Raw genomic sequence first — 21,653 nt, forward strand, 5'->3', positions numbered from 1 at the left:
TGTTCCTCTCATACTGGGAACAAAGCTGGCAAGTCAAAAAGGCACCAGTGAAGTTTAGCTTATAATATGCAGTAAAGAGACTTGTGGGAACACTTTCCAGTTACTGATTTAGTACAGTTCGTTGGAACAATACGTTACCAAAAATGATGCCTGAACTACATTTATTACATTGTAAGAACCTTTTTCCTATAACAATTAATTCTTCATAAATAGTCTTTTGAAGATTACTAGAAAATAGTAATTCCATTTTGGGTACAATTTTGACGCTATCACTTTTAAATTCACTGTAGAATGAAAGTTGAAAGCATCAGAAATTTGGGAAAACCCTTCACATTTGAACAGTTGCTAGCTCAGTAACTGGGGTCTCCCACATCATGAGACTACCCTAACCTTAGGGTATTGGTCTTCTTGGGTTGCATTGTATGTTCTCTTTACTTTAGACCACAGACAGCATTCTGGACAATGTTCCTGGCAAAGGTTTAGTATGTCTATAAAACCACATTTTCTGTGTAAATAAAGGCCAAGATTTTCATGCTAGCTGAAGGCTTAATGCTTCTTTCCTCAATTTGCAGCTAGCTATAGGAATGACTGAAATAAATACCTACAGAAAGCCATAAGCAGATTGCTGGTTCAAAGGGAAAGTCAGGCTGCAACAGAATAGTTTCTTAATCTTACGACTACCTTGGTACCAGAAGAGGCTCATACAGGGAGACACACAATTAGTTGTCCCTAAGACAATATTGGCAATTCTGTACCAACTCGAAAGGAGGTCTGCAAAAAGCACATGGGTACACCTCTAACTTTTCCAACAGGGTAATGCTGGGCCTTCATGGCATCAGTGCACACAGACGATGAAACTGACTCAGATGCACAGGAGTAGTTATTTAGCTACTGCTGAATACAAATACCCAGGTTCTACATCCTATTTTTAACTTGAAAATTGTACTGTTAAAAAAAAGATAAGCCACATCACCACCACTAAAATTTAAGCTTCAAAGATGGTAACAAATAAAAACTTGCTGATAAGAGCTTATTGCAAAGAGGCATGGTCAGCAAGCCCACACTCTACTCCATAAATATTTTAAGTGTTAAGAAAATAGTACCAAAGAGAGGGATAAACACACTAAAATTTATGCTTTACATCCCCTTTCCTCCCACTCATGTGAAAACACAGTAGACAGACAAGGAGAGCAATAGCAGCTCCTGCCCAAATAATTTCATCAATCCAAACCTGATCAATCTTACAACAGACAATACTGAGAGGAACAAAAACGAGCCACCATCTGTGGCATCTTCTGGGCAGCAGCACAACCAACATTTTGTGAGTGATCTGACACTCATGTCAGACACGAGATGCACAAGACTTTAGCAGAAACTTTTGCATCATTCTAAATTTTTTATCATCTATATTGAAATAAATATTGATGCCAGGAGTAGCAAACTGCTTTTTTTTGTGATGGACGTTCACAGTTGCACAACACACTTGTACAGTTGTCACTGTATCATCCTGGTGTGTCACAAACCAACCTTCTCCAAAACTACAATTCACTACTGGCAGTAGTGAATTCACTAATACCTGAAGTTAATTCAGAGCTCTTCACATTTCCTGCTGCTCCAAAAAGATCAAAGAGTCACCCTTGAATGTGCACAGCAAGGGAAGCCACTAACAAAAGCCCACGTGGACTGAGGGATCCTAGAATATTGTTTTGGAGATGTGCTCCTTCATTCTGTGAGGTAAAAACTTACCGTGGTGGAAGTAGGTAACAGTGAAGAAAAGTTACTTGATACACAAGCGTCAGTCTTCCTTTCAGCAGACAGATCCAACAAACTAATTGCTAAAGTGTCATCAAATATCTGACAGATCAGACCCAAATGGCATGGTATGCTTACACCACCTACGCAGCAGGCAATCTGAGTCTTAAAAGTGAAGTTACAGCCTTCTTTGCTGTAATGTTTCCAAATGGGCATGTCGCACACATTATTTATAGACATCTGCCCAGACATTCAGATGAACGTCCCAAGAGACACAAGCTTCCACCTCAAACTCAGTGGCAGCATTTCAGTTCTCCAGTTTAACTATTAAATTACTGATTGCTTCTGCAAAAGGCCAAAAAAAGATTGAGAAAAGCCAACAGAGAAGAACTAGAAGTTGGTATGATCAGAAAAAATCCAAAATAGGAAGAGAAACAGAGATGGGAAGAGGAGAACCTAGTGAAAGACAATGGAAACAAGGAAGAAAACACATGAGGTGACACTGTGGAGAGAGAGGGGGAACCACAAACCTCACCTGAACATGAGAGGCTGAGAAACAATGGCATCTGAAAGCTGAGCCACCCTCTGTGCTCAGCTGGCTCACTCCATCCCTTCCTTCATCTCTTCCTAAAGCCTCAGATCGGTCACTACACTCAGGGAGCAAGGTTGCCCTGTGGCAGGACCTCCAGAACCTGCTTTGCTGCTCTGCCACCCCCTCAGCTACTACCAGAGTTGGGCTTCTGCCTTAATACCAAGCCCATGGCCCCTCAGTGCATGCAGGGCCCCACAAACCACCCCAGAGCAAGGCCTCACTGCAGACAGGACCCGCAGGAGCCGAGGGCTCAGGCAACTCAGGCACTTCCCTGGGGGAAGTGTGAGGCAACAATTAGTGTGGCCCCCAAAAATCAACGACTGCCTCAACTGGGCAGAAGTCTCAGCCCAAGAGGACCACACAGGCCCTGGTCTCAGCACACAAAATACATGTCTTAATACTGCCAACCTGGTCCATGACCTCGACAGCACCTGCCAGGGATGTGGCACTCTGGCAAAGAGGGTTGCAGGGGGTGAAATGCAGCATTTCCCTCCTGCCAATGCTGCTGCTGCTGGCCCCTCCACAAACTGACTGAAGGCTGGTGCTGTCCCTGCCTGCCCAGGCTGGGCACAGGCATTTCCTGCCTCAGAGCAGGCTCCTCCAGAAGCTTCCCACCCACCTAACAAGCAGCCAACACAGCAACCTTTTAGCACACGCTGCTGTGACACATGTGGCTGTGCTTTGACATGGCAGCACTCCTAAGTCATGCAAGCCCCCTTTTTGTTGGGCCCAGGACAAGCTGCTGCTTCATAAGCATTCATGTCAGTGGTGTAGTTTGTCATGCATGTTAAACCGGGGTAGTGGGAGGTAGAGTGTAGATGATGCCTCTGGCCTTCCTTATATACCTTGGACTTTGTTATTGTCTCCATATACAGTATTTACTTTCTGGGAACAGCCATCACTAAATCAGCTGGAGGCAGCACCACTTCACTGATGAGAGATTTCCAAGGAGAACTTTGAAGAACTAGGAAGGAGCAAAAGCAAGGACAAACATGCCTTTCTGCTCCACTATCTGCCTGACAGCACCACATAATAAATTTATACATCCACATCTTATGGCTTGTCCTATCTGTCCATTACTTCATCAGCAAAAAGTGTTGGGAGTTTCCCTGATATTAACTGGCGAGACAGAATGCATTAGTCTAGAAATGGATTATTAAATGTCACTGTCAAACTGACACAGTCAATAAATACAGTGGACTGTAAGTGCTTTAATCATGTAACACTTCATGTGTACTTTTCTGTCAAAAAGTTTCCATACAGTGGGGTTTTAAGTCCTATTTTGATTTCTTCCTTGCCTAACTCTCTACTTTTCTCTGCCAGACTTTGTGCTCCCCCAGTGTGTAGTACAGCCAGCAACAGGGTTACCAACACCTTCTTTAGGAACTGCCCCTCCTCAACAAAGTGGCCCAAGTCACCACATAGACATCCTAAATTCAAGGTATCCAAACCACTCACTCAATGTCAGAGGATCACGAATCGACTCCATTTCTTCTAGGCAGAAAAGGACATGCTTCCAAGCTGATGGGAAAACTCATCTCCTCTTTCAAAATGCCAAGAAAGATTCAGTAGAACATAGAAAACCGCTGCCTTTAAAATTACGGTGTGCAAACTGTGACAGCCCGACCGTCTGACCTGCCAAATCAGCAGCAATACTAGAAGGGTTACCTTCAAGTCACTTCCAGTCCAATCAACCACTTGTTTTTAAAACAACGTTGCTGCTGCCTTTCAGCATAGCCCCTGCTGAATTTGTCCCAATACAGATTCCCAATGATCCTACATGGGATAACATGAAACCAAGTATTTTCTGGCTACTATGGACCTCAAGATGCCTTTTTTCTTTCTAAGAACTTAAATATAGCTTCTGTGGGGATTTTTTTATTTGGTTGTTTTTGGATTTTTTGGCTCCCAATCAGAGTTGTCAGACAGCACATGCTATTTTGAGTTGGAACCACCTCAACCCCAGAAACCTATTTGTGGGTCTTATTTCAGCAGAATCGTTTTCTACTTAGAGAAATCCTAAGCTTTTGATAAGGAGTTAAGAAGACACATTAATTTTTGGGACAGTTTTCATGTCCTTCGTCTCCTCACTTACTCTGATCAGGATTAAACTGGATTAACAGAACTGGCACACTTAGGTCCCATTTCACTTAAACAGCATTCAGTTTAAGCTTCATTCACTCCAACAGGATTCTTCCAAAATGCTCCTCCTGGCAAAGCACTGAGCAATTCTTAACAACCAATCACATAAATAATTTAATTCTCCACACTTTCTCCAAAAGTATATAGAAAAATAAAGAAACGCAGAAAATTCAAACAAGGTTTAAGGGTTGGTTGTTAAACTAGATAATGCAATGCCCTCTAGTGTTCTGCAGAGAAAGCTGGTACAAGGCTGTCCAAAGCCTTAAAATTCAAGCTTTGGATTGCTGCACCATTTCGAGTGACAGCCAAAGTTTTGGAAACTTATGGCTCACGTGCAGCATCCTTAGAATGTCTTGCATACAGGTGTGGACTGCAGAACAATTTTGGGATCCTTTCTTTCCCTCCATTGCTGATTCTTGCATCCGAATTTCATGTCAAAAGATGTATTTTCTGGGCATACACAGACAGCTTGAGGAATAAGCCTCTTTTTTCATCAGAGTTCACAAAATAAATGAAACCTACCTTCTCTCTTACCTACAAATACCATCTGTGGACAGCTTTTTATTGTCTTCCCACCTGTGGCACATGATAAGTCACAGAATACCCACCCTGTACCTTCCCCAGATACACACAGCACCCAATACCCTGTGTTAGTGCCCCAGCACACAAGCAGGATGACTTTGGCTTGAAGAGCTCTCTTACAGAGTTCCAAAACTCAGTGTGTTTGCTCACAGCAGCAGCATTCCCATGATATTGATAAATTGCAAACAGAACTATCCAAACTGGAGAAAGATTTAAATAAAGGACAGCATTCTCTTAATGAATAAAATACAAAACCTGCAGAACTAACCAAGTATTTATTTACACCCTGTACACCTTACAAAACTCAACATTGCACAAAGGACTGGAAAAGTTTTTAAAACTAGGGGTCTAAAAAGTGAAAGGCAAAGTCCTTGATGAAGGCTGCTCTGAAATGGGCAGCTAGGAGTCCTTAAATTTTACCATCCATTGGTTTTGAAAAGACAACAGCTGGGCTCTCACCATCTAGATACACTAGAAACCTGATTGCCTTTGATTAAACCCTTTATCACATCAAGTACTTCTTAAAAAATTAACAGATCAAAAGCTGCAACAGAAGGAATAAAAAAAATAATCAAATAAAGCATCAATTATACTCACATTCTATCTGAAATAAGGGGGGGAAAAGATTAAATGGTGTATTTTCTGGCAATCTGAGGGAGGCTGTTACACTTAGAAAACTGCCAATGCAAAGATCCTACCACAGCCATAAAGTTACTGGCTGAAGCTGGCCTGTTAACAGTGTTTTGCACTCTTATCAGGGACATTGACTGGGGCAAGATCAATACAGGCTTGGTTTCTTGGCTTGGCCCATTTGAGAGGTAAATAGAGAAGCTTAGGTCTTCAGACTAGGCAAGACCATCACCTTCCAGAGGAATTTATTCATAACAACAAAAGAAATAACTTCAAGAAGTTTTCTTCATAAAAGTAAGTTCTCTAAACAAAACCCTGCTGGAGTGATCTTAGTTCTGCAAAAATTATTGGATGATATTTTCTTGTGAGATCCCACCTAGGGTAAATTCTGGACTTGACCTGGCACTTTCAATGTGGCTTTTAGGGCAATATATTTGCAACTCTTATGTCTAAGGATGTAATACAGAATTTGGATGTAAAGCAGGATCAAATTAGAAATTTTTTAAATTAGATTTAAGCTTAGGAACTCCACTTCAAAATGTAAATTACATGCCCCCCCTTCTCAAGAAGGCAAGCAGATAAACAAGAAAATACTTTTTTTTTTCCTCTCACTTCCCCCTTTTTTAACCTACTGCCATGCATCCTGCCCTACTTCTTTTTTTTTTTAATCTTTTTACACATGTAAACATATTCAGGGAGAAATCTGTTTATTGACTATCCAAATGACAGCCAAGGGAGGATATCCAGTGTTTGTAATACTACACTAGGAACTATTATTTCTTAGAAGTCCGACACAACATATTGTGTGACTGTGTACACAGAACATTGTCCTGGAAAAAATTGATATATATATAAAATATATATATATATATAATGTATATATTTAAAAAAACCTCTCAGGATCAGCTTTTTCCCTGCTGTATTGTAATTATATTTGCAGAGGATAGCATGAAAAAGGACAATTTAAAGCTCAAGGTACAAAAAAATGCAAGGGAAAGATCTGGAAAAGACAGACATCATCTTGAGAACCTCACAGTTTCAGGCCTGACTGAATAAAGTTGCTTTTTCATTTCCAGTTTATTCAACAGTCTGGTGCCTCTCAGACACATTCTCACCTTCTCTGGGAAGAAGCAGAACAACCTGAAAGAGGATGAAGGAAAATGCTCCAGCATTCACCACAGAGAGGCCACACACATATATTGCCATTTCTTGAGATGTGTATTGCTCTGCATGGCTAGAATAACTCTACCAGTGCTTCACTTTGCAAAGACACCAAGTGTCCAAGTAAGACTGAAACTGTCTGAAGTGCACACACTTTTATCAGTAAAGCATAAAGTGAGCTCTTCCATTCTTTCCCTTGGCCCTCTTCTTGAACAAGTGTTTTCTATGAGACTAGAGCTGGTGCATGCTCCTTGTTTCCCTTCTGTGTCACCAGCTGCAAGTACTTCAGTCGCATGGGAGGGAGCTGCTCATAAAGGTCAAATCCCAAAGGACTCTCTGCATTCAGGAGTCTGTAGTAGAGTAGGTGCTTTTTCAAAGTCTGAAGAAAGAAACAACAGCCATTAAAGATGTCTGAAAAGAATCTAATCTTTCCCACCCTTTCTCCAACACAACCTAGCAATGTACCAGCTAGTAAAATTCCACCATGCCCAACTTAATTTTATCATCTTCAATAGAAGAGCTACAAAAGGTTTCTCAAAAAAAACAGAATCACTTTTGATTTGCATGAGATTTCCACTGTCTCCTAAACAACCCTTCACAATGACTTCTTGCCACAAGGCCAAATGTGGTTTTGAGTGAGATCTAAGAATTTACTCTGGAGACTAAACACAAAAGGCCAAATGACCCAGCTCTGTCACGCTTTGGCAAGGTCCCTGAGAAAATGAGAAACCTTACATCTGTTTTGTTCTTTTTGAGTGAAGCATCCAACTAAGAGTTAAGGGAGATCACTGCTGGCCACCTATTTCATAGTTGTGCTAGAATCATCCCTCTAGGACCAGATATAATCCCACCGTCCAGATACAATGCTGCTTGGGAAGAGGCACGGAAATAGAGTACAGGAGATTATCTGGGTTCCAATGGGCTCAGTGCTTTGAGTTCAATCACTACAAGAACTGCGTAACAGTATTTATAGCCACCACAGGTCAAGATCTCCTCTCATTCTCAAATTAGCAAGGTAATTAAATGCAAGTTTCAAAAGCCAAAGGTAAATCTGTAAGACCCCATGTCTGAAAAACTTAAGTCCAAGTGGCACAGACTGAACCTCACAGATCCTACCTCATCCACCAACAGCCATGTCTTCCGCAGCATGCTTTTCCGAGCAGCATCAGCATCCTGGGAGCAAAACACAAACTTCACTTGATATGGTGCAATGTTACCTTTGTCCTTTGACTACCACTTGGATCCTGCCTCTCTCCTTCATCCCCTGAACTGAATCTCAGCTGACTTCTCAACTTTGAGGTACAACTGTAGACCAGAGATGAAGCGCTAGTGCAAATAACCCGTGCTAGATGCCCTGAGCTCATGGGAGGGCTTCTACTTGGTTATTCATGCAAGGTGAAAGGACAGAGTACTATGCACCTCAAGATTTCCCCAGGCAAAGGCCAAATCTATTACATGCTCTCTCTGCCTGATCAGCTCCCTCATCCTCTCTGCTTCATTCTTCCCTGCCATACTATAGCCCACAAAGCTGCTGACTTCAAAAGTTTCTGCAGGATTTGCTACCATTAATTAGGGTATAATGATAAAGAGCTGCTGCCTGAATCTCACATGTGGATTCTTAAACTTCTGCCCAGCCCTCCAAATATTTTCTTATGATCTCTTGTTTTCAAGCCCAGTGCCAGCGATTCACCACAAACCATACAGGACCCTGCAGAAGAGCAGCTGCAAAACCCAAAGCTTCTAGCCCTGAGGCTCTGCTACCCAGGACCTACCTGTGTCGTGCTGTATTGGGAGAAAATAAAACTGTTCACATGAGCTACAGCCACCACATAAAGAACAGGGCACCAGGTGTGGCGCAGGGCACCAGTGACCAGCGTTCGGAAGTAGAGTCGCAGGAGGTTCAGGTTGTCCTCAGGAGGGGAAGTGTATCGCTCAAGAGGCACAGGAAACTGAAAAAAACCCACCCAAAGGCAACATCACAATTTTTGTCAGGGTCTAAGTACCGAGGGGTTCATTACTTTAAGGTGTCATTCCCCAGCTGTTCCTGCATGTGCTCCTCTGTAACAAAATGCACCTCGGTGGCACCACCACCATTTGGAGCAGAGCTGTTACTGCCCACATGACTAACATGACAAGCCTTTGAGAAAGCATCCTCAAGACTTCTTCAGCTTTATGGAGAGATGTTTCACTGGTTAAATGACTGCAGTTGCTTTTTGGCACAGGTAAGAAGAAATGTTTCAAGGTGAGGAGACAGAGTGCTTTCAACAGCACCACATTCCACAAATGTACCAGAAGCACTTACACTGACCCATGCATTTAGCCAGAAAAGGAAAGAATATCTATGTGCCAGAGTTAATGTTGATAAGAGAAATTTCCAACATTTTCCAATTTCACTGTCTGGCTTCAAAAAATAGGTTAGAAAAGCTTTTAGTAACAACATGGTTTTGTTTGCTTCTCCCCTCTCCAGAAGTCAGATTTTTTTTCTTGTCAATTTTGAGGTAAGTTCTCTAGGGCTAAAATTACTTATTTTACTTTGGAGGTTCTTCTCCACAAAATTAAAGACAATCATTGATTTTACTCAATTCAAAAAGCAGTCTGCCTTCTAGGGCATTCCTACTGTCCACCAGGGTATTTTTAACTCAAGACAAAAGGGGAAAAAACCCAAACAAACAACAGCATCTCAAGTGATCTTGCTCAATTTTTCCAAAACAAAGTTTGTTTTCAAGCAGCACTCCAACAAAACCATTATTCAAAACATTTGCCATTTTAAAAACTTCTAAGCACACAAAGAACAATCTGCTTTGAAATGTTCACCACTGTAATATGCCACATTCTGACTGGGGGTATAGGGCTCTAGTGTTGAAGGATCAAGATAAGACACAGAATCAAGGTTTTCATCAGGAATATGGTGTTCAGCTCTGTTGCTACATACATTTGTGGAACCTGAACTGAAGAAGACAGGGAAGGTCTACTGGGAACATCAATACAACAGAGAACTTACCAAAAGAAGCAGGCCAGAATATATTGGCTTACATTTCTTAAGAAACAAAGGCTCATCTGGCCATGATATAGGAAAACAGGCCACAGGGCTACTACAGTCATAAGTGCTGCAACCACAAAATGAAAAGCACTGGTCTCAGGTAAACAGTTGTTTGGAAAAGAAATTTTGAAAGGTTCTCTTTATTAGCAAGCATTTTGGCTAGATCAGGTATTGTCTGTCAGCTTAAAGCCAGATAAATTCCATCTCTTCTGCTCTGCTCATTCAAAAGAGATGAAGTCCTGCACTTGAACAGCATGAGTTTTAATGCTGAATTACCCAGCAAAGCACAACTCCAGCATAACTAAACGTGGAAACACGGTTGAGAGAGAAAGTGACTATCCATTCACTGGGCAAGGAAAAAGTTCTCTCCAAGATCAGAAAATACTTATTTAAGGGAAAGGTAATTGACGGCAGAGGAACTTAGGGTGCAAATTAGCCCTTCATACATACAGGCCATAAATTAGAGGGATGGTTTCAATCATTAGACCAAGCAGGGTATGGGACAGTTTCTACTGAAGACTGAACATTTTCAGAGCTCCTGTCTCTCACATATACACACTATCTGCTCTCAAAACATAGTTTAACAGACTTCTGAAAATCATCATGTGACAAAGCCTGCACCTATAGAGGCTGGTGCCCACTCTTCAGAGGTACAATCAATCATACTTCTTTTTTTTTAAAAAAAAAGAAAAATAACAAAAACATGTATACACTGCTGTCAGCCCTAGATCAAAAGAACATTGCTCTCCATTCCTATTCTGTTTTATATTCCATGCACTGGACTTTCTTCAGAGACAATGAAAAGCTCCTAACCAAAGAAAGTATGATTATTCTACTGGACAAGGAGGGATGAGGAAGGAGAAGCAGCACTGAGAGAATGCCCAAATCAAGGCTGGAGATACAGAGGCAAGAGCCCAGTAACCCAGAAATATGCAGTGACAGGCAATCATAAAGCAAGATTACCTGCTGAAGTGGCACTCCCAGTGCTCGCAGGATACTCGTGTGCTCCCCAAAAACAGAGAGACGCAGATTAACGCTGAAACGCTTCTGTAGAGGTAGAAGAACAAAGACTCCAAAGAGTGGATCTCCAAAGGAAACACCTTCAAACTGCTCCAGAAGGCTTATATAGAGATCGTGGAAGGATGCCAAACCAGGGAGAGGAGCATCCAAGTTCAGGGAGTCCAATGGCTTGGGTTGGCAATACACAGAGAGAAGGGCAGCTGTGTAGCGGTGGATTGGTGCTTCCAGAAAGAGGTCACTGCCTGTGAGGAAGACACACATAAGCCGTGCAAGTTTGGCAGCAGTAGGGATGCTCTGAAGGGTTTTAGCACGCCAGGTCTCCAGCAACAAGACCCACTGCAGGTTCCAGGTCACAGTGTTGATGAGATCAGGTGAGAGAGAGTTAAGGACAGCCCCATGTGTCTCTGCCTTAGTCACTTTGTTGTAGAGGCTGATAAGCGGAAAGAATGGCCAGTCTGATGGCAGGATGGGCCCTTTAACCTCAGGAAGCAGCATTGACTGGATGAGGTAATTCTGTCCTTGGTAGGATGCCTGGGAACGTGTAAGGGTAGGCTGCAAGTGGACAAAATGAGAAAGGTAGCAGGAGCGGATAGAAGGCAGATTCTGGTATGATTCTCTCAGCAGGGCACCACGAGTAGCTTTTGAAAAAACTGCTGCCGCAGAGCCAGGTTGTGCCAGTTTGGCACTGGTACCCAGATGCAGGATATCAGAGAAGTCAGCTGCTTCTGGCCCTCCAGCCTTCCCTTCACTGTAAGATAAAGACAAACATCAGTTGAAGAAAAAAAGAAAAACAAACAGAAAACCAACCAAACAACAACAAACAAACAAAAAATCAACAAAAAAACCAAGCACCAAACAAACCAACCACCACAGAAATTCATCTCTACAATCTTCCTGGACCAGGAAGAGTAGTATATCCCCAGCACTTGCAACACTTACTCCAGAATTCAGCTATGATAATACTAAGTGTCTGTAAAGCATCTGCCTATTTACAGGGAATTCACAGCACTACATTTGGAGCTGGCAACAGTGAGGCCAGCAGTTTGGTGTGGAGGCTACAAGCCCTTGTCCAGAGAGGCAGTCTAATTACCAACACAGCTGTCAGGGTGTTGAGATGAAATACTGCATAGGGTATAAAGCCTACATGAATAATTAAGGCAATTCTCAAAATAATAGCTTTGCAGCTGGCAGTGGCAAGGTCAGAGGAACTATACAGACTAGTACTTAAAAACTGGGGGGGTATGTTTGTCAAATCCATGTGCCATGATCTCAGACCAGAGACTGACCATGGTCTCAGATTACTTGCCAAATTCTCACAAAATGGTAGCTCTATAGAAGGTGTTTGTGGAGGAAAAAACAAACAGAACAAACAAACCCTACAACCCACAACAACCCCAACAAAACAAAAAACCCACCCAAACAAACCCACTCACAAACTTCCCTCCTTTCTGGAAAACTACAGTACCTTCTTGCAGCACCTTGGTCCAACCTTCTACAGCAATGCACCATGGCAAATTTTAAAGATGGTTATGAACAAGATAAACTATCATTTTCTTGGCCAGACATAGGAGGCTTCACATTTGAGATATTAATTTTTTGTTTCAGTGCAAAGCTGAAGACATCACAGTTGTCAAACAGCAAAAATTTGTGTAAGACAGCAGATGCTGGGCCTTAGTAAGAATCAGCTCTATCAGGAATTACAGGACTCTTGCCACAGAGGAGATCAAAAGAAACTGGTCACATTTCTCAACATTGGTACATTGGAGAGAAATCTGCAGCCACACTGATGGCTTGATTAGAAGGCTCCACAACTGGAGAATATGCCAGTGAGTAACTAGAATCTGACTACAGGCCCTATCAAAGGCCAAAAATCATTACAAAATTGCAGTGTCATCATGTGCTTTTCCAGTTTTCCTATGTTTTCCCATGTATCAGACTACAGAACGAAAAAATACAAAGCTTACGGAAGAAACTGTGGATTAAAGGCAAGATCTCTCAAGACCTCGTAAGCCACATGCTCACCCCCTGGCAACAGCCGGCTTAGCAATGCCATGGCAACTGAGTGATGGAGTGAGGCATGCTGGGTGTAATCTGGACAAGTGCCTGCCTGTACAGGGAACAAAACAACAGATAAAAGCACTATATCATTTGTCAACGAGGCAATCAACAAGGACAGCAGGGTCAACCACGACATATCTCACTGGAAAGTGAGAGACAGAGGCAGACTGTAAGAACTGTCAGCATTACCAAGTCCTTTCTGCTTTCCCTAATTGTCTTAGACAGTCAGACCTCTGCTTAGCAGCACATTTGAAAGCTTCGTTCTCACTTTAGCCCCAGAAATACAATTTTGCCACCTAAAGTATTTTGGATCTAAATCCCCACATCGGTAACTGTAATGGGGCATGAAAGACAGCTGAAGTGTCACCAGACCCAAGTAAGGTAGAAAATGGGTACAGAGCAGTTGCCTGTCTGGCACACTGAGTTGGGAAGGTCAGGGTAAAGTCAATCCCTTGGTGAGAGGAAATGAAAGGACTGACAACAATACCATTTTCCGAGCCAGCGCTAACACAAAGTACTGCAGGTGATATTCATGGCGCAGGATCCACGCAGATGAGGGAGTTACACAAGGAGGTCCAGTCTGCCAGCTTTGATGCAGATAATCCTTCAAGCCTCTGAAGCCCAGCACAGAGCTGTACTATAAAGGAATCAGAAGTGGAGACAAATACTACTAATAAAGTTTGTGCTTGGAGGAAAATAAAGCATAGCTCTCCCCAAGGCATAGCCCTATCTTCTCGTAGGAGAAATCCTGTTGGTTACTCCAAATGGGATATTTAAAAATAGCCTGATAAATATCTGCTTTTCTGCCTCAGGGCTCACCTGCATCCATTATGACCATTCCCACTGCAGGTAACCAACTGTCACTGCCTACATTTTGCATAGTACTTTGTAAGGCAGAAGACCAGCCAGTGGCTTGTTTTTCTCATCTAGACAGATATTCCTGCTCATGTTTCATGTAAGTTGACAGAGGAAGGCTTTGAGAAAGTGTATGCTAGGTATTCCAACTCTCTAGGGCTCTGCCATTTCCTCTTCAGAGTGTGCAGTCTTCCATGACACACTCACTCTAAAAATTCAGGACAACTAGAATTGGGAAGAAAACTCTGCAGCTGCTGTAGCACTTGTTCTGTTTAATTTTATCTCATTTTTCCTTGTTATACATGCTTCAACTATCCCTTTCCTCCTCTGACATTCAGTTATTTGTTTTGGTTAGCCAAATAACAGTTACTTAACCCTTCCCAACATTCTTGATAAAGCCACCTTTTACACATCATCATTCGTCATTCCAGCTTCCCAGTGTCAATTGGATATTGGAATTCAAACACAAGACACTTTTCAGATCTTTGTCCCACCTGTTCTGAAAATGATGTATTTCTCTTGATAGTACTTTGATATTTTTAATAAAAATACACTATTCCTTTTTAACAGACCTACTAAAATCACTCTTACGCCTGGGAAGATACAAACTTTACCCTCTCCCTCACCATCATTCACCTAAAACTTACAGTGGAAAAGTCTATTCTCACCTTGCTAGTCAGGCCTTTGTGAATATGAGTGATGCTATCCACGAGAAACAGGAGGGCAGTAAGGAAGGGAAAAGGTGACTGGGAGCCAACCAGGCTCAGAGGAGGTTTGCCACCAGTGCAACTCAGAGATCTAATGCTGGAGATGGATTCTGGTGCTGGGGAACAGGACAGAGGGTTGCACAAAGCAGAGCATGGCCTGTGTGAAGAGATAAAGAGAGAGGAGAAGTCAAGTCAAAAGCACTCGTACCATTGAAGAATGTTACTGTTTGAACTGTGCCACACATTGCAGTAAAATGAAAGCCCCAATGAATGTGCACAGAAAAACCTAGCATCACAGTTGGTTAAGTAAGCACCATCACCACAGAGGCCAGTGAAATGTTGTGAGTTTGAATCTTCAGGTAAGCTGTGCATGACATGCGGAAACACTGATGCAGTGACGCATCTCTGATGCCAAACATTTGAAAGTACTGGGCCTTAGAGTAAAAAAAAATAAAAATAAATGCACCTTTCCCCATGTACATACGTAAACCAGCCTAAGAAAGCTGTCCACCCACTCAAGACATTTCAATAATAAGCTGGCAGGCAAAGCCAAAAAGTCCGCTTATATCTAAAATTGACCTTGCAAAAATCCTGTCCCTCATTATTCATGAAACATGTATTTTTTTAAGTCTTTTTAGTAAGAATCCAGCTTCAATGTACATGCATACAACTGTGCATACTGCTCATGGTGGGTGTGCTCACTCTCTGCAGGTAAAACTACTTTTCTTACCTGCAGTGCTTCCATAGCCCACACTAGACATACATCTGTGCAGGCAAGACCACCACATGGAAGTGTCCACAAGCACGTTGCTCAACAGTAATGGGGCAGCAGGGCAAATCACATCAAAGATCTATGTAATTACTCTATGACAAAGAACTAATTCTTTAAATGCCTTGCTCTTCTTTGCACTGGCGTTACCACGTAAGGAGATGTGTGAACACATCTGGGCTCATAGAGTACCTCATCTGATCAGAACATTTAGACAAGATGGCCAAGACACTAGGCAGAGACGAGCTGACTCTTCATTTTTACCAGCCAGTGTTAAGAACAGCCTAGGAGAATTCTTGCTGATGTGCTTTCACAGCCTGACCAAACCTATTTTTTCAGAACTCAAGGATAGGCAGGAAATCCCCTTCTGCTGGAAATTTGGTGCTAAGAGCTTCAGACATCAGTTCTCAGTCAGGAAAGAGCATGGGCCAAATTGTTTGGTGACCACTCAAATAAAACATAAAACCAAAGATTTCAAGGGGCTTTACATCAAATGTTCTCAGAAGCAGCAAGATGTCTCCCTGACTACTTTCCCCCTCTCCAAAGCATTGATCACAGGCTAGCAGGGAGGCTTCCTCTACAGCAGAAAGACAGTGCTGAACAGTTCCCAGAGCCAGAGACACAGCTTGTTATTAAAAAATCTGAAGGAACTGTTTGGTATCTGGCCTTTTGTTTTCCTGCAAGGGCTTTCAAAGCCTTAGACAAGTTCTGCAGGAGCTTAAAGGTTAGAGTCTAGTTTAAATTATTTTATATAAGCAGCATTACACGTATCACATGAATGGTACATACACAAACACTCACCTCCCCAATGTAAGAGAGACTCAAATTGATGTTACTGTTTTTTTTTTAAACCTGGGAAACCAAAGAAGATTCAAAGCTCCCTTAGCGTCCAGCAACAACATCTTAATGGTGAAATTACTCTACCTGAGTAAGTCCCACATGCTGTGTATGGCTGGGTGGCTGAGAAGGGGCTGCAGCACCACAGATGTCAAATGTTCAAGCTCCTCTAAGCAGTCAACTGGATTGACTGATGGCTGCAGAATACATGGAGAAAGACAGGAAAAGATGGTGAATGAAGGCATTCCAGTGAGGGCAATCCAGGTTGATTTAATTGCTTTCTCTGTGTTAATTATCTTATTGCCAGACGACATCATCTCCATAGTGGCACTGCTCTAGGTTACAGCTGACCTCAGTGCTGGTAGTGTGGACAATCAGAGCTGGCATGTCAAGGTGTTCTCACACCCATTAAAAAAGGAAAAAGTTCTTTAATATGAAGGTGATGGATCACTGGAACAGGTTGCCTAGAAAGGTGATGGAGGCCCCATCCCTGGAGACATTCAAGATCAGGCTTGATTGGGCTCTGATGGTTTAGCTGGAAATGTTCCTGCTTATTGTAAGGGGGTTGAACTAGATGACCTTTAGAAGCCCCTTCCAACTCTATACATTCTATTATTCTATGAAAATGCCTCACAGGGCTTTCTTAATTAGCTGGAAGTAAGGTATGGGATCCTTGGGATCAAGATTCCTCTAACGGAAAACTTGCCCTCAGTGGCTAAACCCTCCTCCCCATACCTTCTACATGCTGATCTGTTCATTCAACTTGAAGATGACACAAAGGTGATGAGAGCTGCCTTGAGAAAGCAGACTGGCACCAAAAGTGTCTCAAAAAAAAATATATATAAAAAAAAAAGCAACTGTATAAAATGTGATTGACCTACCCATTGAAGCATGACTGTGGTTGAACACTGACAGAAGAGGATCTGTGGCTTTTAGAGAACCATTCCAATTCTTCCAACCCTAGTAAGCAATATTCCAAGTTGAAGGAACATGCTGACAAATTTTAATGTTCTTTCCCTTCGTCAGAATGCTGCTTTACTATACAGAAATAATAATTTCTAGAACATAAAATCTAATTTTTGCCACGTGAGATCCCCCTCCAGAAATCAGTACAATCTACACAAAGATGTTAACCCTTTGTTGTTAGTAGTCTAACAAAAATATTCCAAGACGGTTCCAGTATATACTGATCTAGTTACTATACACGTTGTTTGGTTGGGGTTTTTTTGCACTAGTCCATTCTGATGTGCTATTTTATTTTTTTTAACCACAGATAAGATGATGGAACTTCTTTTTAAGTGGAGATAAAAAAAATCTTACATCATAGTTCAAGGACTTAAATTATTTTGTGTAGACAGCTCTTCCAGGTCAGAATTCAGGCATGCCACGTGGGCAGTAAAGAGGAAACTTGCATTTACCTTTAGCTACCTTAAAGATTCATATTCTAAACTACAAGACATTATTCTTCAACAGCATCACACTGATGTGTCACCTTCAAAAAACTCACTTTAAAAAACAGTCACATACTAAAACTGTATTTGGGTTACAGAAATTGACTTTGAATGTCAGAGACGCAGCAAATTTATTGTTTCCTATCCAAAGTTCATATGGCATGACCCTCAACACTCAATCTTCCAACCACATTGTTGCAGTGCAGCTGTCCACATGTGAGCTCTGACCACAGCAAATGCAAACACGTGGAACAGGGAGAAAGGATTGCCAAGTTATGTCACATTTATTTCATGCTTTGGACCTCTGCAGTAGATCAGTATGGTCACAGCACTACCACATACCTTGATTGTGACTCTGAGCCCAAAGGAAGAAAGGACAGGAAAGGAAGACAGTGATATTTAGCACTGCTAATGTGAAGGATAAGCAGACTTACTTGACCCTAAATGCCATATAGCCTAGCTATAAGCAGGGGTAAACAAAATCTAGTCTTCAGCTAGATGCCTCAACATCTTTCTTTTTCAGCATTGCCTGTAAGTTCAAGTTTTCAGAGGTAATACACAGGCTGATGCTGGTGAGATGAAAAGACATCCTGAATTTTCAGGCCTTACCTGTTGGCTGCAAGCACTGTAATAAACTCCCAGGTAGATCAAATAAGTTGTGGTCAGAGGCTGAAGAGTTTGCCAGGTTTCTGTCTGGGATATCTCCTTCAGGAATTTTCTCAGATTGGTCTCAAGGAAGGGCCGTAAGCCTGATACTTGATTCCACACTACTGGAGGAGGGGGAATCTGTTCACCATCTTCTGAGCTGTTACTGAAACACAATGGAAAAATGACCCAGGATAGAGAATACATCTCAGAAACAACTGTCTCTCTAAATTATCATTTTTAATATCAAGATTTCCAATTGCATGCAATACTCAATGACAGCTAGTTGGGGAAAAAAGTCTTTGCACATTTCAGCACACCAGCCCAAATCAATTTAGGCAGAAAGATGAATGCACAACCTAATCAGGAAAGCTGAGGTTTCTTCACCTTCACTACTCTATCCTTGAGCTATGCTGCAGTTTCACTGGACACACTACTGTGCTATCTGGCTTTAGTTACAGTTTCTTGCTTTTCACTAGAAAAAGTAACTGTGTCGTTAGCAAATCCTACTGCTTTGCTGTCTTTCAAAAGCAACAAACTCTTAATCCCGACCCATTCTGGTCTCTGCAGAGAGGTTCTTTCCTCCAAATCTCAGGAAGTTTACCTTCTTTTCCCCAAAGGAAAGCACAAAGGAACTTCCTAGCTTGTTTCAGCAGGGTCTTTGGCCAACACTGCCCTTCTGCCCCATAGGTGAACAGATTTTTACTCTTGCCTCTTACCAGGCTAGCAGGTACACAGCTGTCAGACTAGACACTCCTGCCGACCTTGTGTCAGAGGGAACACACCTCACCATGCAGGGATTTGCATATGGGAGAGTAAATCATGCAAAATAAAGAAAAAAGGCGACAGGCAGGTCTCCAAACCAACTAGAGTGAAGACAGGACACCAGCCTCTCCCAGGCACAGAACTGGTGAGAGAATGAGCCTACCTGCTCAGCCTGGCCTGCAGCTCTGCTGCGCAGCCCGCTGTCTGCGTCACGCCCGTCAGCAGAGTGACCACTGCCGCAGCTCGCTGGACAGACAGCTCAGCCATGGGGCTCTTCCCTTGGCAAGCATGAGGCAACTCAGGCAGCGACTGCAGTATCCTCACCAGCACAGGGTAGAGATCCCTAAGGCATGAATCACAGAATAGATTATGTTGGAAGGGGTATCTGGAGAACATCTATAGTTCAACTCCCTGCACAAGCCAGGTCAGCTAGAGCAAGTTTGCCAAGGAACACATCCAGTTGGATTCTGCATATCTTCATGGACAGAGTGTCCACCATATTCCTGTGCAACCTGCTCCAGTATTTGATCACCATCACAGTAACATTTCTTCTCTTACACTGAAGTGAAATTCCCTCTATTTCCACTTGTACCCATTGCTTCTTGTACATTAACTTCCCACCACTGCGATCATCTTCTTTGCACCCTCCCATCACATACAAAGATTGATAAAATGAGATTATGAGAAGTATTACTATCACCAAAATAATAAACAGACATGGAAAAAAAGGAAGAATGTCATTCCAAATTCACCTGAATGAGACCCACCATATACTCTGCCTCCAAGCATTCTGAAAATAATCTCTTGGAAAAAACTTTTATTCCTGTTTCCCTAGTTCTCAAATTCTCAAAGTACATGCAGTTACAACCATGTAAATTCAAGGCATTTTCTGCTGTTTCTCTTTCCACAAGATTATTTACTGTGCTAAAAAAAAAAAAAATCATACACAGTTTTTACTCTTTCTTAACCAGAACATGTGATCGGGCTGCAGAACACAAAATGCTGTTGTGGAGAGAGATTCTCCCTTCTGAAACTTAATACTGTCCTCCTTTTTACTCCTCTCTAGAACAACTCTATAGCCATATTTGTGCTTCCAAATCAGTGCAATTACAGGAAAAAGATTCAATGCTTGACATAGGTGAGACTTATCTCCATGCAGACTTTGATGGTCAAGCGCAAGAACTTGTACTGAACTGAAAGCAGATGGAGGATACAGAGTTTGTCTGTCTCACTTTGCATGCAGGCTGGTGACTGCTGCCCACAGACTGTCATTAGATCATCAGATTCAATCCTAGGTGTGCTGCAAACTATGTGTCTTGATGTCACACAAGCACAGACTATTCATGCCTTCAGGAGGAAAAAGATGCAGCCCTATAAAGTTAAGGTCATTCCCATGGGACAGAGAAGAAATAACTAAATCCTAGTGCTTAAACACAGAAAAAGAACAAGCAGAAAAAAGACAATACTCAACACAAATACCTTCAGAAACTGAGTTTTACTGCAGGAGGCCAGAGAAAGACAGATAAGATTCCCTGAAGGGAGCAGAGACTGAGCCTGGAGATCCCTATATTTGCCACTCTGAAACAAGCTGTCCATTTTCTCTGTTGTGCCCTCCACCCCCATTTCTCCAGCTTTGGGCTGTACCTGTAGAGATCACAGGCCTGGCCATAGCCAGCTGCCACAGCCCACAGCCGGAAGGCTTCGGTGCTCAGCCTGATGGCTTCTTCACCTGGCAGGAGTAAATCCAGTGGGTCTTCAGCTATAAATCGACTTAACCGACTCTTCATTTCAAATTTGTTAAGCTAAAAATCAATCAAACAAAAAATAAAAGAATAAACAACAAAAAAGACAAAGGGATAAGAGAACAGTTAGTTGCACCCATCATTCCCTCATTACTCCGACACTCCAGAAGAGCTGCTGACTTCAAATTCAGCTCATTCTAACCTCCTCTTGCACTGCTCAAATCTGTCTTTATCTTGTGCAATCTTAAGAAGCATACTAAGAATGATCAATAGATAGTCAATGGCTATTAAGAGAGAAATATTGCTGGAAGGGATGCCTAGGTGTTACCTAATCCATTCTTAAAATAAATCAACTACACCTCAGTACCTTCTGATGGAGGTTTGCCTAGTGCACACACACACTCTTGTTTTGGATGCTCTCCACTGCATTTAATTGATTTTCAAAATATATATAATTATCCTTCTTTAAGTAGCCAGAAATAGAACTCTATTAGTCATGATTACAGGTAAAGATACACATTATGAAAAACACTAAATGGCTTTCAGAGGTCCTACAACCTCAATCTTCCAATGATTCTGTACTTATTTTATGAAAAGGGTATTTCCTGCCTATTACTTTTATAAGATCATAGAATTTTGATGCCTTGAAAATGATCTGAGGTTACTTTAGTATTGAATTAAGCATAACATGACTCACTTGCAGCTCTTTAGAAATAATTTCTATACTCCCTCACAACGGGGTATTTTTACTTAGCCATTAAAAAAAAGCTTCTCTTTGCCTCTCCCACACACAAAAGCTTGTGTGTGCTGTCTAAACAGATGAGGTAATGATTTCTTTTTCACAACACAAGGACATATTATAGATAATTTAAAATTCAAATGTTTTAGAGACATTTTGTAGGGAA

At 42.0% G+C, this 21,653-nt stretch overlaps 1 protein-coding gene across 1 annotated transcript in view; it reads right to left on the reverse strand.

Moving 5' to 3' along the window:
* Positions 1-6,819: 6,819 nt before the first annotated feature.
* RPAP1 (RNA polymerase II associated protein 1) overlaps positions 6,820-21,653 on the reverse strand; it is a 37,404-nt gene continuing 22,570 nt past the window's right edge. The window contains exons 14-24 of the mRNA XM_009999572.1: positions 20,651-20,808; positions 19,170-19,349; positions 18,206-18,401; positions 16,233-16,342; positions 14,501-14,696; positions 13,465-13,614; positions 12,884-13,026; positions 10,863-11,667; positions 8,632-8,808; positions 7,976-8,032; positions 6,820-7,238 (exon numbers count right to left, since the gene is read on the reverse strand). Coding sequence (XP_009997874.1) covers positions 7,083-7,238; positions 7,976-8,032; positions 8,632-8,808; positions 10,863-11,667; positions 12,884-13,026; positions 13,465-13,614; positions 14,501-14,696; positions 16,233-16,342; positions 18,206-18,401; positions 19,170-19,349; positions 20,651-20,808 — 2,328 coding nt within the window. The 3' untranslated portion in view covers positions 6,820-7,082. The remainder of the gene's footprint in view (positions 7,239-7,975; positions 8,033-8,631; positions 8,809-10,862; positions 11,668-12,883; positions 13,027-13,464; positions 13,615-14,500; positions 14,697-16,232; positions 16,343-18,205; positions 18,402-19,169; positions 19,350-20,650; positions 20,809-21,653) is intronic.

Source organism: Chaetura pelagica, unplaced genomic scaffold (assembly GCF_000747805.2).
Source record: "Chaetura pelagica isolate M959 unplaced genomic scaffold, ChaPel_1.0 scaffold55, whole genome shotgun sequence".
NCBI classification, from domain to species: domain Eukaryota; kingdom Metazoa; phylum Chordata; class Aves; order Apodiformes; family Apodidae; genus Chaetura; species Chaetura pelagica.